Here is a 21169-nt window from a genome sequence, read left to right on the forward strand (position 1 = left end):
AATGAAGTGGTACACTTAGTACAGTCATTGTAATTGTTCTGTCAGTTGTACAGTACATACATACATACAATCACGCCTGTATCCCATGAAGGGGTAGGCAGAGCACATGAAACTACTAAAGTATCAGTGCCACTCTTGGCAAATAAGGGGTTGACAGAAAACGAAACTGTGACATTGCAGTGACAGGTTGCCAGCCTCTCGCCTACGCCACAATTTAACCCATATCCCACAGTCGCCTTTTACGACACCCACGGGAAGAAAGGTACAGTACCTACAGTCAGATACAAATTACATTTTTGAGAATAGAGAATAGAATACAATTCATTTATTTAACGTCACAACATAGTAAACACAAAAAGAAGGTATGCAAACAAAACATACAATGAACGCTAAATAGGACCCTCACTCAGCATGATGCCGCTGCAATTTTTAACACGCTTTTATTAGGTCGTCGTGTATGTAACTATGTATGTAATGGAATCTAAGGAAGCTAATTTAACCATCTTCCAGGAGTCCTAGCGTAATGAAAATTGGCAGCTATATGTAGTTCCGATGACAATACAATAATATGGTAGTGTTGAGCTGATCTGATGATGGAGTCGGAAGATATGAACTGGAACTACATGATGGAACATCGTATCATAGCCGTTTTTGGGTTTCTTAGAAAAGTCTTGTAATGAACTTTGACTACAATTAGGTTTCAAGGTCTGATGATGAAGCCGAAAGATATGAACTGGAACTACATGATGGAACATCGTATCATAGCTGTTTTTGGGTTTCTTAGAAAAGTCTTGTAATGAACTTTGACTACGATTAGGTTTCAAGGTCTGATGATGGAGCCGGAAGATATGAACTGGAACTACATGATGGAACATCGTATCATAGCTGTTTTTGGGCTTCTTAGAAAAGTCTTGTAATGAACTTTGACTACGATTAGGTTTCAAGGTCTGATGATGGAGCCGGAAGATATGAACTGGAATTACATGATGGAACATCGTATCATAGCTGTTTTTGGGCTTCTTAGAAAAGTCTTGTAATGAACTATGACTACGATTAGGTTTCAAGGCCTGATGATGGTGCCGGAAGATAAGAACAGAAAAAGGGGAGTGGGTCGAGGGGGGAAGCATGAAAGAAAGATCAACGCAGTATTTAAAATAAGTTGGGTTAGCGTTTTCTTGTGACCTTTCAGAGCAAACAAAGGGGGCTCGGGGGCGAAGCCCCCCGCATAAAAGAAAGATCAACGTTGTATTTAAAATAAGTTAGGTTAAGGTTTTCTTGTGATCCTTAAGAGTAAAGAAAAGGGGGCTCGGGGGCGAAGCCCCCGCATGAAAGAAAGATCAACGTAGTATTTAGAATAAGTTGGGTTAGCGTTTTCTTGTGACCTTTAAGAGAAAACAAAGGGGGGCTCGGGGGGCGAAGCCCCCCGCATGAAAGAAAGATCAACGTAGTATTTAAGATAAGTTGGGTTAGCGTTTTCTTGTGACCCATAAGAGTAACGAAAAGGGGGGCTCGGGGGCGAAGCCCCCCGCATAAAAGAAAGATCAACGTAGTATTTAAAATAAGTTGGGTTAGCGTTTTCTTGTGACCTTTCAGAGCAAACAAAGGGGGGCTCGGGGGGCGAATCCCCCGCATAAAAGAAAGATCAAAGTTATATTTAAAATAAGTTGGGTTAAGGTTTTCTTGTGATCCTTAAGAGTAAAGAAAAGGGGGGCTCGGAGGGCGAAACCCCCGCATGAAAGAAAGATCAACGTAGTATTTAGAATAAGTTGGGTTAGCGTTTTCTTGTGACCTTTAAGAGAAAACAAAGGGGGGCTCGGGGGGCGAAGCCCCCCGCATAAAAGAAAGATTAACGTAGTATTTAAAATAAGTTGGGTTAGCGTTTTCTTGTGACCTTTCAGAGCAAACAAAGGGGGGCTCGGGGGCGAAGCCCCCGCTTGAAAGAAAGATCAACGTAGTATTTAAGATAAGTTGGGTTAGTGTTTTCTTATGACCCTTAAGAGTAACGAAAAGGGGGCTCGGGGGGCGAAGCCCCCGCATAAAAGAAAGATCAACGTAGTATTTAAAATAAGTTGGGTTAGCGTTTTCTTGTGACCTTTAAGAGCAAACAAAGGGGGGCTCGGGGGCGAAGCCCCCCGCATAAAAGAAAGATAAATGTTGTATTTAAAATAAGTTGGGTCAGGGTTTTCTTATGACCCTTAAGAGTAACGAAAAGGGGGCTCGGGGGCGAAGCCCCCCGCATAAAAGAAAGATAAACGTTGTATTTAAAATAAGTTGGGTTAGGGTTTTCTTGTGACCCTTAAGAGTAACGAAAAGGGGGGCTCGGGGGGCGAAGCCCCCCCGCATAAAAGAAAGATCAACGTAGTATTTAAAATAAGTTGGGTTAGCGTTTTTTGTGACCTTTAAGAGCAAACAAAGGGGGGCTCGGGGGGCGAAGCCCCCCGCATGAAAGAAAGATCAACGTAGTATTTAAGATAAGTTGGGTTAGCGTTTTCTTATGACCCTTAAGAGTAACGAAAAGGGGGGCTCGGGGGCGAAGCCCCCGCATAAAAGAAAGATCAAAGTTGTATTTAAAATAAGTTGGGTTAAGGTTTTCTTGTGATCCTTAAGAGTAAAGAAAAGGGGGGCTCGGGGGGCGAAGCCCCCGCATGAAAGAAAGATCAACGTAGTATTTAGAATAAGTTGGGTTAGCGTTTTCTTGTGACCTTTAAGAGAAAACAAAGGGGGGCTCGGGGGGCGAAGCCCCCGCATAAAAGAAAGATTAACGTAGTATTTAAAATAAGTTGGGTTAGCGTTGTCTTGTGACCTTTCAGAGCAAACAAGGGGGGCTCGGGGGGCGAAGCCCCCGCATGAAAGAAAGATCAACGTAGTATTTAAGATAAGTTGGGTTAGAGTTTTCTTATGACCCTTAACAGTAACGAAAAGGGGGGCTCGGGGGGCGAAGCCCCCGCATAAAAGAAAGATCAACGTAGTATTTAAAATAAGTTGGGTTAGCGTTTTCTTGTGACCTTTAAGAGCAAACAAAGGGGGGCTCGGGGGGCGAAGCCACCCGCATGAAAGAAAGATCAACGTTGTATTTAAGATAAGTTGGGTTAGCGTTTTCTTGTGACCTTTAAGAGCAAACAAAGGGGGCTCGGGGGGCGAAGCCCCCGCATAAAAGAAAGATAAACGTTGTATTTAAAATAAGTTGGGTTAGGGTTTTCTTGTTACCCTTAAGAGTACCGAAAAGGGGGGCTCGGGGGGCGAAACCCCCCGCATAAAAGAAAGACTAACGTAGTATTTAAAATAAGTTGGGTTAGCGTTTTCTTGTGACCTTTAAGAGTAAACAAAGGGGGGCTCGGGGGGCGAAGCCCCCCGCATAAAGAAAGATCAACGTTGTATTTAAAATAAGTTGGGTAATGGTTTTCCTGTGACCCTTAAGAGCAAATAAAGGGGGCTCGGCAAAAAAGAAATACTTAAATTTTGTTTGAATTAGTTGAAATGTGACAATATTTTCTAATCGAGTCAAACAAAATCCCACTAGCTGAGAGCTTCAAAACAATGTATGGCGAAAGTATGTCTCTCTCATGTCTTCAAAAAGTCCGCGATGGCACATGTCTATATTGTCTATCTTTTACGGATAACTTACTAGGTATAAACATTTTTATGATAATACCGTAATAAGAAGGTAGCCGCTAGTTATTATTAAGTAGCAATTAGCAATAAGTACACGTTAAGCCATAAATGGCATGTAAAATCCGCCTACTTGAAATAAATTTATGTATAAATGTTAAAAGTATTTCATTTTTAATGACTAAAAAGTATAAAATAAATTAATAGTTTAAAAAACACTATAAAACACGCTTTTATAAATGCACGTAAAAGCCAAAAATAAATTATGGATCCTTCAAGTTGTCTCTATTTGTGAGCTGAAGTTTAAAAACTATGTGCTTTTAATTATAATATTTGATTGTAAAAGCGTGGGGCGCTGGAACAGGAAAGACTTTCTTGTAAACAAATACTAATCCGAACTTCCTGGCGAATGAAGTTGCATAAGAACATAACGTTTACATATGCCGCCTAAGGGTTACCAAAGAGAACCAAAGATATCTCGTCCACGAACAAGAACTCTGCATCCTGTCACTGTAGACACTTTCCCCTTTTGTACTTTGATTACCGGAAAAAAGCGGCGTTCTTAGTGTCGGCGACTGTCGACTCTCCTCGCTACTAGCGCATATTTTGTCTGAGTTCGACAAACTGGTACCTACTTTGAACACTGACTTTTAATTGATTTGACTGTTTAATGTAGAACCTACTAGTCATGCTGCAACTCCAATTAGCGCGTCAATCTGTGTAACCTCCTTCCCGTAACATAGCATAATTTGATTTATCAGCAAGTTATACAAAAAGTCTTTCCTGTTCCAGCGCCCCACGCTTTTACAATCAAATATTATAATTAAAAGCACATAGTTTTTAAACTTCAGCTCACAAATAGAGACAACTTGAAGGATCCATAATTTATTTTTGGCTTTTACGTGCATTTATAAAAGCGTGTTTTATAGTGTTTTTTAAACTATTAATTTATTTATCTAAGTTAAGTTTGTCTTTATTACTTACTGAGATATGTTGACCGGTCTCTCCTAGTCGGTGTGAACCTGCCTTCTAAAAGTGATAAGCCGCCTAGGATCGATAAAAATGCATTAGAATCCTATAATATTTATTTATTTATATGTGCCTCGGTTTGAACTTTGGTTAGATTTTATGGCTTATTAAAATTTTATCACGTTCTATTTTAGGATATTCGTAAAAGATTTAAGGCCCATTTACACGGCGCGCGAACTCGCATGCGATTTTATTTACACTGTTGAGGTTACATAAAATACAGCACCAACCAAATACCGCAATGCTATAAAATTCGAATATAACTTTTCGTAGGTAACGTGCAAATTCAGTACTTACTTATTGTAGTAACTTTTTTATTTGTACAAATACAAGGAATTATAAGAAAATTGTAACGTTCAAAATACTTAATGAAAATGAAAAATTTCTGCGAAGATGTAAGTGAAGACGCCAACCCGCTTTTGGCTAGAGTGGCGACTATAATCCGAGCAATTTTGAGTCTAACGACGTGGCTTGCGTGGGCGACGGTCGCGCGATGGTCGCGCGACGGCGATGCGACGCATACGAAATCAAACCTTATCGATATGGAAGTATGAGACGCGACGGCGACGGTTGCGCGATGGTCGCGCGACCGTCGCCCACGCAAGAGAAGGCCTATGCCCAAACTGCCCAACAGTGCGACTTATGGCTATTTTTTTATGTACAGTGTGCATTTTTGATATTGCCACATATTTATAAACATATTGTCATATATGAAAAAAAGTAACATTAAAAAAACACAATTATTATTTTTTCGTATAAAATCATTCAGCAGGTAATTTATTTTTGTTCAATACTTTATATAGGTGTACGCAAAAAATTGTTGCTCAATATTTTTTTTCCAGTACAAATGGTATTTTATTTACGCACTAGTGCGAGAAGTGGTTCATTATATGCCAGGTCGAAACTTCGGAGTGCCATCAGATCAGGCCCCGTAGCCGAATGGCATTTCTCCGACGCCAAACGAAAGCGATACGCCGCTGGCTCTGTCGCGCCAATACGCAAGCGCGATAGAGATAGATATCTACTAGCGCTTCGTTTCGTGAGCGATTGTGCCATTCGGCTAGCCACCCTGTACTAGAAAACGTCGTAAGATACACGTACGAAAAGGATATTCGAAACGAGTGGCGATAAATTAAAACACGCCCGAAGGGAGTGTTTTAAATCGACACGAGTTGTTGCTCAATATTTTTCACTTCCTTTTTTACGCACTTGTATCGTAAATATCGTAATGTACTATTAATAAATTGTGCTCTGGTAGTTATGATCAAACTTATAATTACTTGTGTGGAATCTTAGCACTAAAATCTTGGTCTGGTTAAAGTTTGCGGTAATATTCAAAAGAAATGATGTAGGCAAACCTCGGACAATAGATCAAATATATGAAAGAGGCGCGTTCCTACGCACAGTCTAGGTGCTCGTGTAGGTGAACGCGTACCACGCTTGTATGAGTGAGACGCCAGGTCGACTGGTTGCGTTTTTGACAGGCGGTAACTGTGAGGTGACCGAGAGCGGGTGGGCGGCACTTTCAGCGGGGAGCGGGAGCGGTCATACTGTACGATAGTACTCTTCATTATACTGTGCTGTAAGGTATACTATTGAAACTCTTATCAGATATTGCTTCTGACTGTACCGTTCCTGGGAACTAGGTTACCTGTACTGATTAGGTACTCAGAGCCAGGCATGCGTTACTTACAATTAATTAGGCACTTAGTTTTATTGATTACGAACGCATAATACCGCTTTATAGGTATGTTATTACTTCTGTTATTACAACATAAGGTAAGTGGTGATTTCGGGTAATGCTACGCTTCAGGAAAAAATGATTTTAAATGTCATTACAATTTTATTATGACAGTATTTAAAACGTCGCAGGAAACATTATAAAAAGAACACTTGTATTGATGAATTACCAAGAAATAAAATTAAATTTTGTTAAACAATCGCAAATGAAAAATAAAATTCTAAAAAATTTCAAATTACAATTAAATAAAAATAATGTTAAACAATCGCAAATAGAAAAAAATGTGATAATGATAAAATACATTTTTAAATAAATCTGGACCGATTACAGAGTGCAGTAGCCAACGGGTGACTGAATAAAATGATATCCATAATGATTCTGATGAATTAAGAACCTCGATAAACGAAGGTTAAAAACACCAAATCCACTTGGTTGTATATTTGGTTATGTAGTAACGCACCTAATATGTTAATCCTATCGTGTAAAGGGTACTTAATAAATATGGTCTGCTGCGTATGGCAGTTTTTTTCTCTCTCCCTCTGAACGCCGTTCTTGCGAACCACGTCCAAAATCTAGCTCTTCACATAATTAAGTGATTAATTATTAATACAGAAAGTTTGTCCAGAAAAAGGTTTAATTTAAGTCACTAAACTAGTAGAACCTTACAGGTTGGTTAACTAACAAATGTTAATTGTAACTATACGTAAATGTACAAATTATTTGTTTACGTTTTTTCAAGTACTTACCTAAAAGTACTTTGTAAGCTTAACAGGCCCTAACCTTCGCCGTATCCCTAAACATTTTGCCATACAACAAAATAGCGGGACCTCTCACTCCCAGTAACACGTACATAAAACAGAGTACTACCTTCATAAAAGTGCAGAAATGGCTCATAAAATATGAAATGGCACTTTCCTTTGAAAGCTCATTTAGATGATAGTAATATTAGCCGGCGTAAAGCATAATTCGGAATATTTTACAGCCTTTAGCAAGTTACAATGTTGATGTAATAATTGTGACGACATTGTAAGTTTCTAGTTCAAGTCGTTAGGTGAACTTGAGGTATGAAATGATTTAGTTCTAAGCTACGTCTAAGGTGATGTCGAATAGACTTTGACGTCATAAAGTTTCGAAATTAGTTTTGTTTGCCATAATCTAAAATTATTTAATTTTATTCAAGTTAGCTCACAGATATTTGGTATTTCTTACGAATGCAGAGGACATGGAGTTCTTCAAGAAGCAGGTATTTAAGGATTTCAAAGGTCGGCAACGAATAAGTGGCTCCCCTAACAGCGATGACTGCTTCCATTAGCTCGTTTAATACCTATCTCATTAAAAAAAAATATCTCATACAAAAAGGATAGCACGGAACAATTTAAAAAATAAAATTCAGGTTCCATTTCTAATTCACCATGTGGCGAATACGGGATAATGTGATTCCAAACATAAATTAACAATGTAATTTAGTTGTGGGTTCAGCACAACAGTAAACGATCAAAATTTCACATCCAACTAGTCCACGTACAATCCATTATTTATTTGCAAGTTGGGTTCATATATTGTTACCTAATGATTATTTTATCGAAGCGGGAATTGTTACATTTAGAATTGCTAGCTGATTATTAGCCTTTGAAAATACAATCAGCATCATTAGTGGCGTTTGCAACGTGTCAAAAGTATCTGTGAATTTACAGTCTGACAGAAAAGAGTAGGATTTAAAAAGTTATGACGTCTAATCTGTCACTCATTTTATCAAGACCACTGACCAAATAAATCAGTAGCAACAAAGCCGATGAAGTAGCAAAATGTCGTTCGCGATCTGCGACTGCTAACCAATTGTCACCTACAGTAATTATTTTTAAAAATTGGGACTTAATTGCGTATGACTACATTTATTAAACTGACGTCCAACGTTTCAGGGACGGCGTTGTCCCCGTGGTCTCGGAGAAGACTGGCTTGAAATTACATCAACACCTTCTGACAGCCGCGCATTTATGTAGATTTTTAAAAATAATTATGTGGAATAAAGGAGTCGTGAAAGTTGAAATAAGTGTGTCACCTGCGGTGTTCGAGACACTTGTGCAAACTATATGTCGTCAACTTATAAATAAAATAAAAATAAAATAAAATCATTTATTTCGGACAAAATCCATACCAGGTTAATTAAATTACACCTAAATACTAGCACTATGTTAGTTGCCTTAGTACCTAATTACAACATAAGTTATTTTTCAAAATTAGCCAGGGGGAGGTGCAGGTTCGACCAGTGTTGCATATAGCGACTATCAAGCCTGCCCGCTATCGCACTCAGGATACCGGTGCTGCTGCCAAACACTCTGCGGCACCCTTTCTTAATGTGGCATAGAAACCGTCTACTTGAGCGTCCACTTATATCCCCTATATTTAACTTATATTGTATCATGGTCTTCCAAATCATTAATAGTATTAAATTGTAATAAAATTTGTCTTGTTTGTCCCCAGGTCGCTCCGAGCCCGGCATCGTCCCGTCCATAGTCGGCTTCGCAAAAGACTCGGTCGCTCACGAATCGGACCGGCTTGCTCCCGGCGACAGGATCTGCAGTGTGAACGGCATCTCTACCGCTCGGCTTACCAATGAGGAGGTGTTGCGGTTACTCGACAATGTGGAAGAACGAGCGTCGTTGGAGGTGGAATACTATATGCCCAACTATGGTAAGTGCCCAAATACAACCCTGTCTCTTCAGTTTTCTCACGAGGTCAGTTGAGCTGATGGCAACTACCACTCGACAATGTAGAAGAACGAGGGTCACCGGAGGTGGAATACTAGTAATAGTACATACATGCCCAACTATGGTAAGTGCCCAAATACACCCCTGTCTCTTCAGTTTTCTCACGAGGTCAGTTGAGCTGATGGCAACTACCATTCAACAATGTTGAAGAACGATGGTCACCGGAGTTGGAATACTATATGCTCAATGCTCAACTATGGTAAGTGTTCTAAAACAGTGCTGCTCCTGTTAGATTTGATTATCACGTAAAGAGCCAGTTGGTCACAGTAACTCTCTCAGCTCTTGGGTCACAAACAGGGTTTTTCATAAATACTCAGTCGGCCACAAATTGGACCGGCTCGCTCCCGGCGACAGGATCTGCAGTGTGAACGGCATCTCAACCGCTCGGCTTACCAATGAGGAGGTGTTACGGTTACTCGACAATGTGGAAGAACGAGCGTCGTTGGAGGTGGAATACTATGTGCCTAATTATGGTAAGTACTCTAAAAACAATTTTGTGAGTAAGTAAACCCTTTATACCGGGTGCCCGGTAATTAATGGATAACCTTTTAACCACCAAGAGGGCACCTTATACTGGTCCAGAAAATCGACTTTAAGGTTTAGTGGCCCTCTTGGTGGATAAAAGGTTGTCCATTAATTACCGGGCACCCTGTATAAAAGAAAGAAGAAGGAGGAAGTACAAAGTCGAACTCCCATTAATATATAAATACGACCTCGGTCTCTTTAAATCAAGAGTGAAGGCTATTACTGAATCGGCGAGCTCCATCTTAGACTCTGTCTTCACTTTCCATCAGGTGTGACTAGGGTCAACCGCTGATCAGTCTACAATAAAAAAAAACCTATCCCTGATAGGGATCTCTTCCAGTTAACCTAATGAAAATAAGTAATGAAGATGTAACAAGTGTTCTGATTAGATAAATATGTTTTCACTGTTCACAAGAAACGCCTGTAACTGTCACTGTTAACTTTATATGTATTGTATATTATGTAGTCTGGCAACGGCTTTTCTTTTGGGCCTTATGGCAGCAAATTCTTAAAAGGTTAAACCTACCATAGGCCAAACGATACGAGTTGGAGACAAATTGGGTTGAGACTTTAAAATGAAAGAGAGAGAAGTAAAAATCACCAAAAATCACTCTTGTTACTGTTCCAACAAACTTGCGTAGGCTTACGCCATCGCTGACCTTTTTTTTATACTACGTCGGTGGCAAACAAGCATACGGTCCGTCTGATGGAAAACAGTCATCGTAACCTACGGACGCCTGAAACTCAAATAGTGTCACATGCGTGTTGCCAACCCATCAGAAACTTGTACACTCCCTTTTGCTGTGTTAAAAGTACATAGCAAATTGGAGTGTACAAGTAAGTTCTAAGGAGGGTTCGGGTTGTCGACGACTCAAAGGACAATAGACAGAACAAATTAGTTACGTACGTAGGTCCTTCCGTCTGCAGCATACCGCACCCTCGTTGAGCTCTGGCAGCCTTACTCACCGACAGGAACACAACACTATGACCCTACTGGGTCTAGTGCTATTTCGCTGCGGTCTTCTGTAAGCAGCAGTCTTGTCAGCAGACAAATAAAATCATCAAAGACAAATCTTAATAAATATTTTTTTCATTGTCCACAGCATCGCAAAACTCGCTATACATCACAACAAAGCTAGCAGAGGTGCCCATGGAGAAAATCAACGGCTCTCTCGGTATAACCATCCGAGGAGGTCTACCCGAGAACTCTGGGAGTGCAGACCTGGTGCTGAACAGCAGGTCTCTGGACGCGCAGCCGTTGGTGGTGACGCACGTGAGGCCGGGCGGTGCGGCGTATAACACGTCCAGGGTCAAACCGGGAGACCGGCTGCTCAAAGTTGACCATGTAAGTATAGACCATAACAAAGGTGGGAAAATGTGTCTTTTTTAAATGTTATTCAAAATACCTTTGAGGAGAATTGTACTAAACTTTCCAAAGCCATTTTTCTTTTGCAAAATCCTTCAAAATTACAATCATAATACTGTTAGTATTAAGTCCAAGGAACGAGAAGCAACAGGAGACATGTCAGGGTCTTTGAGTGCGAACGGAGCAAGAATCTTGTACTAAGGTTAATTACTAAAATACTTATGTACCTAAATAAACTTTTCAGATTAGTAAAATCACTCCATGTTTACAAGCATAGTCTTATATAACCTTTCATCAAAATGTATAAATATTATTTTGGAATATTTTCATTGTTTCTAATGATAGTATTTTATACAATCGTGATATAATACAAAGCTTTTCAGTCGAGTACCATGTTTAGGCCACGAAGCTTGCCGAGTCTTTTTCTATGAGACATCATCTTCATCAATGGATGAAAAATATCATCATTCAAGTTAAAAATAATGTTAATAGCGTCGTTCACCGTTGTATCCACGGTTGTATCAACATCGAATTACCTGGCAACCAATTCTTTGTAATAACCGTTTTTGATTGGTCTATAACGCGATAGATTAAAAAAAAAAAATGTGTTTTAGATGCAGAAAAATTTGCCAGGTATCGCATATATTAGTATAGAGCTTGTATGAAGTTCTATTTTTGAATTTTTTTCAGTTAACTTAACTGAAGTGTAATAAAATATTATAGTTGACTAAGTGTCAAAGACTATCCAACACTGAAAAGTCAGCACTTATAGTTTAGTCTGTGGTGTTCTAATTGACAAATTAAAGTCGACGAGTAGAAAACATTGTTATAGTTATTGTTAAGATTCATATTAATCATATTTGATTTAAATACAGCGCCCGTTTGCTCTGTTTCGACGACCTTATGTTGTGCCTGTTTCAAGCAAATCGACCAGACGGTGTCTCAGTCAACTAATTCGCAGGAGAGTCTAAAGTGCTCTAATGAATCGAATATACAGTGACTTCCTTAGGGAGTTATGCCATCTATGGCCGGAAACCAAACCATTCCAATGTGCCTTAGGTGATTCATATGACATAATTCCACAAAGCGATGGTACATTTGCAGTTCAATTCAACTGCAAGTGCTGCAACAACTGCAGTTTAGTTAGTTTGACAGTATTAATCGATTATCAGATACGGTGAATATACCTAATAGAAGTAATACATATAGAGTCTTAGTCATGTTGTTGCATCTATAAGAGAAAAATATTATGGAAAATGTATAGGAAAGTGATTGAGAGAAATTTAACAAACTGAAATATTTTGTTAGTTACTCTTAAAGTAAACCGTTTTTTCAGTTGTCATAGACCATCTATTCTCATCATCATCATCATTTTAGCCATTAATCGCCCACTGCTGAGAATAGGCCTCCCTTCGTGTACGCCACTTCCCGGTCCTGGGCTAATCTCACCCAGAAGTGCCCCGCAGTTTTTTGAATGTCGTCAACCCAACGAGCCAACGGATGCCAGGCCCTTCTTACATCTGATAGCGGCCACCATTCGGTCAACATTTTGGTCCATCTGCCATCACTCTGCCTGGCAACATGCCCCGCCCAATTCCATTTGAGTTTAGAAATGACTTCACCCACGTCCCACGCCTTGGTGCGGCGTCGTATCTCGATCCATCGCAGTCTATAGACTGCCATCACTCGACAAAGTCAAAACTGTTTTAAAAATTTTGGCACATACTCTTAACTTGATATAACTTAAAATTATAAAATATTAATATTAGCGCCGTCTAGCCGAGAGTCAACCAAAGCTGTACATCCATCTATGTAATTAAGTCTACCGTGCATTATGCTTGATGCTTTGTCTAAACGGAGTTTAAACATGTTTTTGGTTATAGATAAAATCTTCATTGTAAGATTTTCGGTTCAAGAAATTACTAATCTAAATTTTATTAATCCTTTCATATCACTTCAACCAAAATTATTCATATCTTGATTAAAATTTTAAATAGACATATTTAAAATGAAATTTTAATACTAACCGCAGTAGCTTTCATTTACCTCAGCTTCACATTTTAATACAACAAATATAATTGCTGAAGCCAAACTTATGAAACATGAATTTCAATTATTTTGCTAAACAACAGTAATTATACAACTAAATTAAATTTTGATCCGTAAATTACTTAATAATTTTAGATAGATAGGCATTGAATTTGTTCATTATTATAGTATAATTTGGCCCAAGATTGAATTTTGGAATTTACCAGCTTTATAGCCGTGCAATAATTTTATTGAATTCGTCGCTCCGTTTTGCCGTGAAAGACGGACAAACAAACAGACACACACACTTTCCTATTTATAATATTAATATTGATGAATATTATTTAGTTGACAATTTCGCAGTAGATGTCAAGTTTTGTAATTAGCTATGACAATGATTTACAGCGAATAAACAATACAATCTCCCACCCACCATTTAAGGTAAGTGGGGGGGTTATAAAGAGACAAAAGGAGCTTATGTCACTCTCCATCCCTTCAACTATATCTACTTAAAAAATCACGCCAATTCGTAGCTATTTTTTCCCGTAAAAGACGGACAAACAAACAGACACGCACACTGTTCCATTTATAATATTAGTATGGATTAGTATGGATTATGAGAGATAGTTTTGATTAAAGATTTATCAATATTGCGAAAGCATTTTATATTTAGCGTCAATTAGATCGGTCTTCATAAGAACTCATAGCATCCATGTTTACAGTAAGTACATATTATATTGCTACTACTGTAAGTTCTACCACAGAATATATAATAGTACAAGTACAGAAGGCTCACTCCTTTGATGTTCACATTATGCCGCCATTCTAAATTCTTACCTACATTAACAAACGGACCGCACGCGAGCAGCCAACATTGAATTTTATTGCGCCGCGCGAAGGTCGTCGCCAATGAATGGGCCGCGAACTCGCGGCCGCTGACATGTACTTGTAGCGCGGCGATAGAATCGCGGAGTGAGCCGCCCCTGGTTCTACATCCAGAACCCGCTTGGTAGGCAACGCACTACTGCTCAGCTTAGTTGACAGCTCAATAGGTACATTTACGAAGTGCACACAGTACATTGAATTGTGCAATTGAAAAACGAGCAAGTAAAAGGATTCTATAGTTGAACCACGAGCGAAGCGAGTGGTTCGAGAATAGAATCCTGAACTTGCGAGTTTTTTAACACGCGAGAAGTAAAATACATTTGCACCCGAGTGTAACACAAAACTTTTCCCCTCACTACAGCGAGGAAACTACAACGCAAAAAATGCGTTTATCACTGCTTCCAGTAGTTCCACGGGTGGTAATCTTTATTACTAGATTCACCTACTTTTATCAATTTTAAAGCAGTTAATTTGACTTTATTCAAGGTCAAATTACTTTACCCACTAGTGGATAAAATGCGTTTTTACCCGCTGGTATTAAAGGACAAAACACGTGTTTCCGAGCTAGTGAGGGGAAAAATATTTTTGCAGTTAATTTAAGTAACTATTATGATTTGCTGATATAGGCAACCGATTGCTAATGGATCATATTATTATAATATTGGTTTTAATAAAAGACCGCCACTTTCTTTTAACTTTGTCATTGTCAATTTTTTTTACAAATAGATGTACAATCCACCTGACCAGTAAAATGTAAGCTTAATTCTTCTAGTAGTAGCTTCAAATCTCGATTGGCGTTTAGAGATTTGATCAACTCCTGAGCATAAAAAAAAGTATATCTGCATATACGTTGATTTAGCCTAGTTTGTTAAAATTATTGTCGTAACGTATTGGTATTTGAGGCTTGACATTGGGGGGAATACAACGTTTGTCCTAGGCCTTTGGCGATATCAATTCCCCCGCTGTTCATTGGCGTGCTAAACCTTTGAGGTTTAACGTCTGACTAGCCTAGTCGAAGTGACTAAACGCATACGTCGCTTACCCCCTTCATAAACGTAATTTACTAAAGTTAAGTAGCCGCTAATAATCTTTTGTTCCGATGTATTGGTGTGATGTACAAAAGACTTTTTCAGTACAGATGGTGCTTTTTTTACGCACTAGTGCGAGAAGTGGTTCATTATATGCCAGGTCGAAACTTCGGAGGGCCATCTGTACTGAAAAACGTCGTACGATACACGTGCGAAAAGGAAGTTCGAAACGAGTGGCGATAAGTTAAAACACGACCGAAGGGAGTTTTTTACGCACTTGTATCGTAATGTACTATTTTTGGCTTGTCTTTATTAAACGTTTATGAATAAGGGAGTTAGTATGTATTTCTATTTTATGTGGGCCCATTTAGACGGTACAAGAACTCGCATACGAGTTTTGTTACATTGCGGTATTTGATGGCTGTGCATAATTGTATGTACCTTCAGCAGCCCGCAGTAACTCAAATCGTATGCGAGTTCGCACGCCGTTTAAATCAGGCCTATTTGTAATTATGTTTTGCGCCTTATTTACATATTACGTATTTAAACAAGTGGCAACGGACGTGGGCCACAGACATTTAAAACAAGAATTAGTTATACAAATCAATCATAGATTAGCTTGTAACTACAAGAATGTTAAAGGAAAACAATGATTAAAACCAACTTTTTAATTATAATTTCGAAAGGACGAAAAATTTAATATCGACGCGTCAAATACAACTCGGATTCTTGTCACATTGGGTTTTTACGAACATATTGATGCGTACCATTTACTAAAACTATAAATATTTGTCCACAGATCTCCCTGACCAACAAGACCCTCTCCGAAGTCCACCAGATCCTCCAGAACTGCCCACAAATGACCAGCCTGACTATAGAATACGACGTCTCCATAATGGAGTCCGTGAAGCTAGCAACTGGGCCTCTTCTAATAGAAATAGAGAGGCCTTGCAACGAAGATTTGGGCTTGTTCCTGGCCAACCATAGGTACTCTGATGACGTGTACAGTTCCGGTTCTGACACGTATCAGAGGGTTGGGAACTGTAATGCTGTCTATATTGATAGTATATTGCCGGCGAGTATAAGTGATAGGTAAGTTTATTATAAATGTATTATTTTGTTCATTAATGAAAATCCTACGGTCTGTCAAAAGCAAGTAGGAATTGAAAGTAATGTACTCCCTTTTAAATCAATAGAAAACGGGATGATTTTACGGTGTTATCACTTTTTATTTTTTGCTCTTTTTGGCCAGGTTATAAAGTCTTTGCATTCTTACTAACGTAATATTTTACAAAATATATACAGTTTCGGTTCAAACAGGAGATAATCACGTACTTAATAATGAATACTGTAACTAAATATGGAAATTTCGTGTTAACTTGTTAAAACTAGCCAAATGAAGTTAAAGTTTACTTTTATTGCAAAGTTGCAGAATCTAATTTCAAAATACCTTACTCGTGATACGTAAGAAATAGTCAACATTCGTCGATATACAAACATTTCAAACGCTTCTTGGTACTTTATCGAATATAGTTTTCATATTCATATATTTATTCTTAATAGTTCATATTATATTGTATTTAAATACAATTATTTACAGAATTGATTGTTTTGTTCCACATATCAAATTAACTCTTCAAACTATCCCATAGCACAGTATAATAAAGAGTACAGTATGGCCACTCCCGCTCCCCTTTCAAAGTGCCGCCCACCCCCTCTCGGTTACCTCACAGTTACCGCCTGTCAAAAACGCGAACAGTCGACCTGTCATAATTTACTCATACAAGTATGGTACGCGTTCACCTACACGAGCTTAGACTGTGTGCTAGGAACGCGCCTCTTTCATATATTTGATCGCCAGTGTCCGAGGTGTGCCCATAGCGACTTCATCCGGGATCTACTCATGATGTTTTCTCGTTTTTAACCCCCGACGCAAAAACGACGGGGTGTTATAAGTTTGACGTATCTGTCTGTTTGTGTGTCTGTCTGTCTGTCTGTCTGTCTGTCTGTCTGTCTGTCTGTCTGTCTGTCTGTCTGTCTTTCTGTCTGTCTGTTTGTCTGTTTGTCTGTCTGTCTGTGTGTGTGTTTGTCTGTGGCATCGTAACTCCAGAACGGATGAACCGATCTCTATTTAGTTTTTTTTTTGTTTGAAAGCTGATGAGTTAGTCGGGAGTGTTCTTAGCCATGTTTTATGAAAATCGGTCCACTATGTCGCGGTCGGGGGTTTTTTCAAAATTTTAATATTTTAAACAAATGGTTGCCTCACTTTCAATGCACAAGCACCCCAGATTTCAATTGAAGATTCTTCTTTGTAACTTGTAACCGTAGATAATATGAAATTTAGTTATTCCTAGCAAAGCGTCGTTAAACTCATTTTTATAGGTTATAACACCTTGATTACATTTTGTAGGAAGAATAATCGCTGAACATGCTTTCACATTTTATGACCCAACTCGCGTATTGACGCCTTTGAGATTCTTACGAAATTAAATTCCAAAGAAATAATTATAAAATTAGAATACCTTGGTGAATATTTTGGAATAAAAATATAATATTTGATGGTACCTACTCTAGGAGGATCGGGTATTATAGAGAGTTACTGTCAAAGTAAAATGTGTAATCACAGTGCATAGATTGTCATCTCTCGACACAAGCTTAAAACTTTTGAACCTCAGTTTTGACAATTTGGCCCATATTGTTAGCTTGATATGTGTTAAACTGTCAAATATTAATATGAGCGCCATCTAGCCGAGACGTCCCCCAAAGGTGTAACGCCATCTAGGCCACCGTACCTTTTTCTCTAGGGCTTTAAGGTACGTTTTTTTCTTAGACTTTGTCCGTTTTTACGGAATTACATATGTCTTTGGTACTAATAACTCAACTTCCACCTACTAGATGGCGCTGCGTATTTATGGTTTGGTATATTGTACACCGCATTAAGGCGAGATTTACTTGTATCTTTATATGAATAAACTGACAAAGCGGCTTTATAGCAATCGACAAAGTGGGACATTTTCCCGTGCACACTCACATTTTAAAGTAAATTTTGTACCAGGGGCCCATTTCTCGAAAGGTACAAGCCTTGTATTACAAGTGTGTTTCCATGACAACCCATACGATTTGACAGTTCGCGCACTTGTAATACAAGGCTTGTACCTTTCGAGAAACGGGCCCCTGGTCAGAGTACACTGACACTCGACACAGGATTAGTTTAGTACGTATAGAATGTAAGATCATTAAGTCTTTTATTCGGCTCATATTGAATTGTTTAACTGTAAACGTAGGCTTATACAACGCCACCTTAGGTAAGGCAAGGTAGGTAAGGTATACATACACCGTATACACAATTATTACTTTTTCTTTTCTAATATCTTAAGTCAAATAAGTCTAGTGAAACTATTAGTTTCATTATCTTTGGTATAAACAAATATATCGAAACTGAAAACTAAGTTACATAACTAATAATATAACCAATCTAATTTCACAAATTCGGCTTATTGATAGATTTCCGTAACATCTCATCAGAGGGCGAATCGCTCATCTCAATATTCTCAATCAGCCTGTGACTATTGCCGCGGGGAACTATTCGACGTACAGGCTGGCACTGTTAACGTGACCAAATTCAGAATTCAATATTTTTGGTTGAATCAACTTTTTGTATTTTTACAACCTTCTGTGTCAGTTTTGCAAATGGTTCGTATAGTTTTGCTTCTCCAATGTATAATGCACGATATAATATACAGCGCATTTTAAGACTCTGGGTTTATAGTTCAGTCTATAATTGATATTTTTTTGTTTGTTCAACTAATTTACACCCTTTCAGGTTGTAGGTCAGCCTTTTTGCAAAAGAATGTCTACAAAAGGCTTAAATTCTGGTTCAATGCAATAAAAAAAAAACCGGCCAAGTGCGAGTTGTACTCGCGTTGCAAGGGTTCCGCACACTACAAGAAGGGCTTAAGCGCCTCGACCTGTTTAGTAGGAACTTAAGTCATAGTAGTAGTAGTAATCACTTTATTGTGTACAACAGTTTACGAGTACATACAATTTGTAGGAATAGAGATACAAAGGCGAGCTTATCCCTATAAGGGATCTCTTCCAGCTAACCTTCATTCTTAGTCATTTTTGCGAATAATCGATATTTTGAACAAAACGAAACAGAAATGAGTTTATATGTAATATTCAAACGCGCTCACACAATTTCAAGAGATTTGGTAACTCCTTGCAGCGGCAGTGAGTGAAATTCATAATTTGAGTTTTTTTTCTTTTAAGTCCGACTTACGCTTTACTGTAGATTTCTAATAGGTTTTCCTGAAGTCTATAGATTGAAAAGAATCTCGTGTATTTTTTTGAAAATTTTACGCTTAGTAGTTTCGGAGATAAGGGAGGGAATGGTCATTTTTTGCCTATTTTCTTAAATCACTTGAAAATTACTTTACTAAAAATTATTTAAAAAAATATTTTAGAAATTTATAAAAAGCTCTTTCATTTGATATGTAACACAATGTGTGCCAAAAAAAAACATTTATTATATAGCAGTTATAGTTTATTTTCATAAATTTATATTCCACCTCGGTACATGAACTTCTGCATTTAGAAGATTAAGTATTAAAGTTACTCATTGTTTTTGGAATTTTCTTCAAAAATGGTATACTTAGTTATAAACACATTATTTTCAATTACAAAACTTGCTCACATAAAAACGTCCGTTATTTAGGTTTATTTGTTCAAAGGAGTATTATTTACGATAATTTTCTCATTGTTCGTGTAAAGTAGCAAGACAAGTAAACTTCAATGGATAACTTATTTTGAAACTAAGATATAATACATTACGATACAAAAGGAAGTGGACTTAAAACACGACCTAAGACGTGTATCGTACGACGTTTTTCAGTAGGTACGTATGGCCCTGTGAAGTTTAGACCTATCATATAATGATCCACTTTTCACAGTAGTGCGTAAAACAACACCATCTTTACTGAAAAAAATATTAATGTAAATCGTGTGTACATAATTTTGGCAGTTCGTCCGCATCTATATTTAATACCTTGACTGTAAATTTTGCTTGAAATTAAAGGGCACAATAAAAGTATGTTTTAGTATTTAATTTTTTATAAATATAACTCGAGATCGAGTACAAAATTAGCTTTCAGAATATTAAACCAATTAATGAATATCCATATTATCATAAATTGGTTTTAGGGAATGAAATAGGCTCTTAAAATGTATTATTATCTATTTGTGTAATAACAGTAAACAGGATTATAATGACAATGACACTGTCAACTAGCGTTTAACGCGAGTGTGTTTGCATTACATTGCGGATCGAAATATCTTGTATGGACAATTTTTTATTTAAATTATACTAACCACCGCTAAGAACTTCGCCCGTATTAGCTTTACACGTTGTAAATTCCGATATTCATTCTCTAACATTAAATATAAAAAACCGGCCAAGAGCGTGTCGGGCCACGCTCAGTGTAGGGTTCTTAGTTTTCCGTATTTTTCTCAAAAACTACTGAACCTATCAAGTTCAAAATAATTTTCCTAGAAAGTTTGTATAAAGTTCTACTTTTGTGATTTTTTTCATATTTTTTAAACATATGGTTCAAAAGTTAGAGGGGGGGGGGACGCACTTTTTTCCTTTAGGAGAAATTATTTCCAAAAATATTAATATTATCAAAAAACGATCTTAGGAAACCCTTATTCATTTTTAAATACCTATCCAACAATATATCACACGTTGGGGTTGGAATGAAAAAAAAATCAGTCCTCACTTTATATGACTGTGTGTTTTATTTGACCACTTTGTCGGCGTGATTGATATACATATTAGTACCAAATTTCAGCTTTCTAGTGCTAACGGTTACTGAGATTATCCGCGGACGGGCGGACGGACGGACGGACGGACGGACGGACGGACGGACGGACGGACGGACGGACGGACAGACGGACGGACGGACAGACAGACAGACAGACATGGCGAAACTATAAGGGTTCCTAGTTGACTACGGAACCCTAAAAACGGGCCCCTTGCTATTCTCATCCTGCATACTTCCGATCACGCTTTAACAAGCTACATCGGCTTCGAAAAAGCTTCTTTGCAAGAGCTATTAATCAAGAGCAAAGCCTTTTATAACAAAGTTCTTCATTGCTTCCGGACAGTCTTACAAATCTTTTAAATGTAATATCG

General features: G+C 38.1%; 1 protein-coding gene across 1 annotated transcript in view; it reads left to right on the forward strand.

Annotated features, from left to right (window-relative positions):
• LOC125225980 (glutamate receptor-interacting protein 2) overlaps positions 1-21169 on the forward strand; it is a 106792-nt gene that overhangs the window by 52741 nt on the left and 32882 nt on the right. Inside the window, exons 2-4 of the mRNA XM_048129795.1 lie at positions 8861-9070; positions 10776-11017; positions 15779-16071. Coding sequence (XP_047985752.1) covers positions 8861-9070; positions 10776-11017; positions 15779-16071 — 745 coding nt within the window. The remainder of the gene's footprint in view (positions 1-8860; positions 9071-10775; positions 11018-15778; positions 16072-21169) is intronic.

This window comes from Leguminivora glycinivorella, chromosome 5 (assembly GCF_023078275.1).
Source record: "Leguminivora glycinivorella isolate SPB_JAAS2020 chromosome 5, LegGlyc_1.1, whole genome shotgun sequence".
NCBI classification, from domain to species: Eukaryota; Metazoa; Arthropoda; class Insecta; order Lepidoptera; family Tortricidae; genus Leguminivora; species Leguminivora glycinivorella.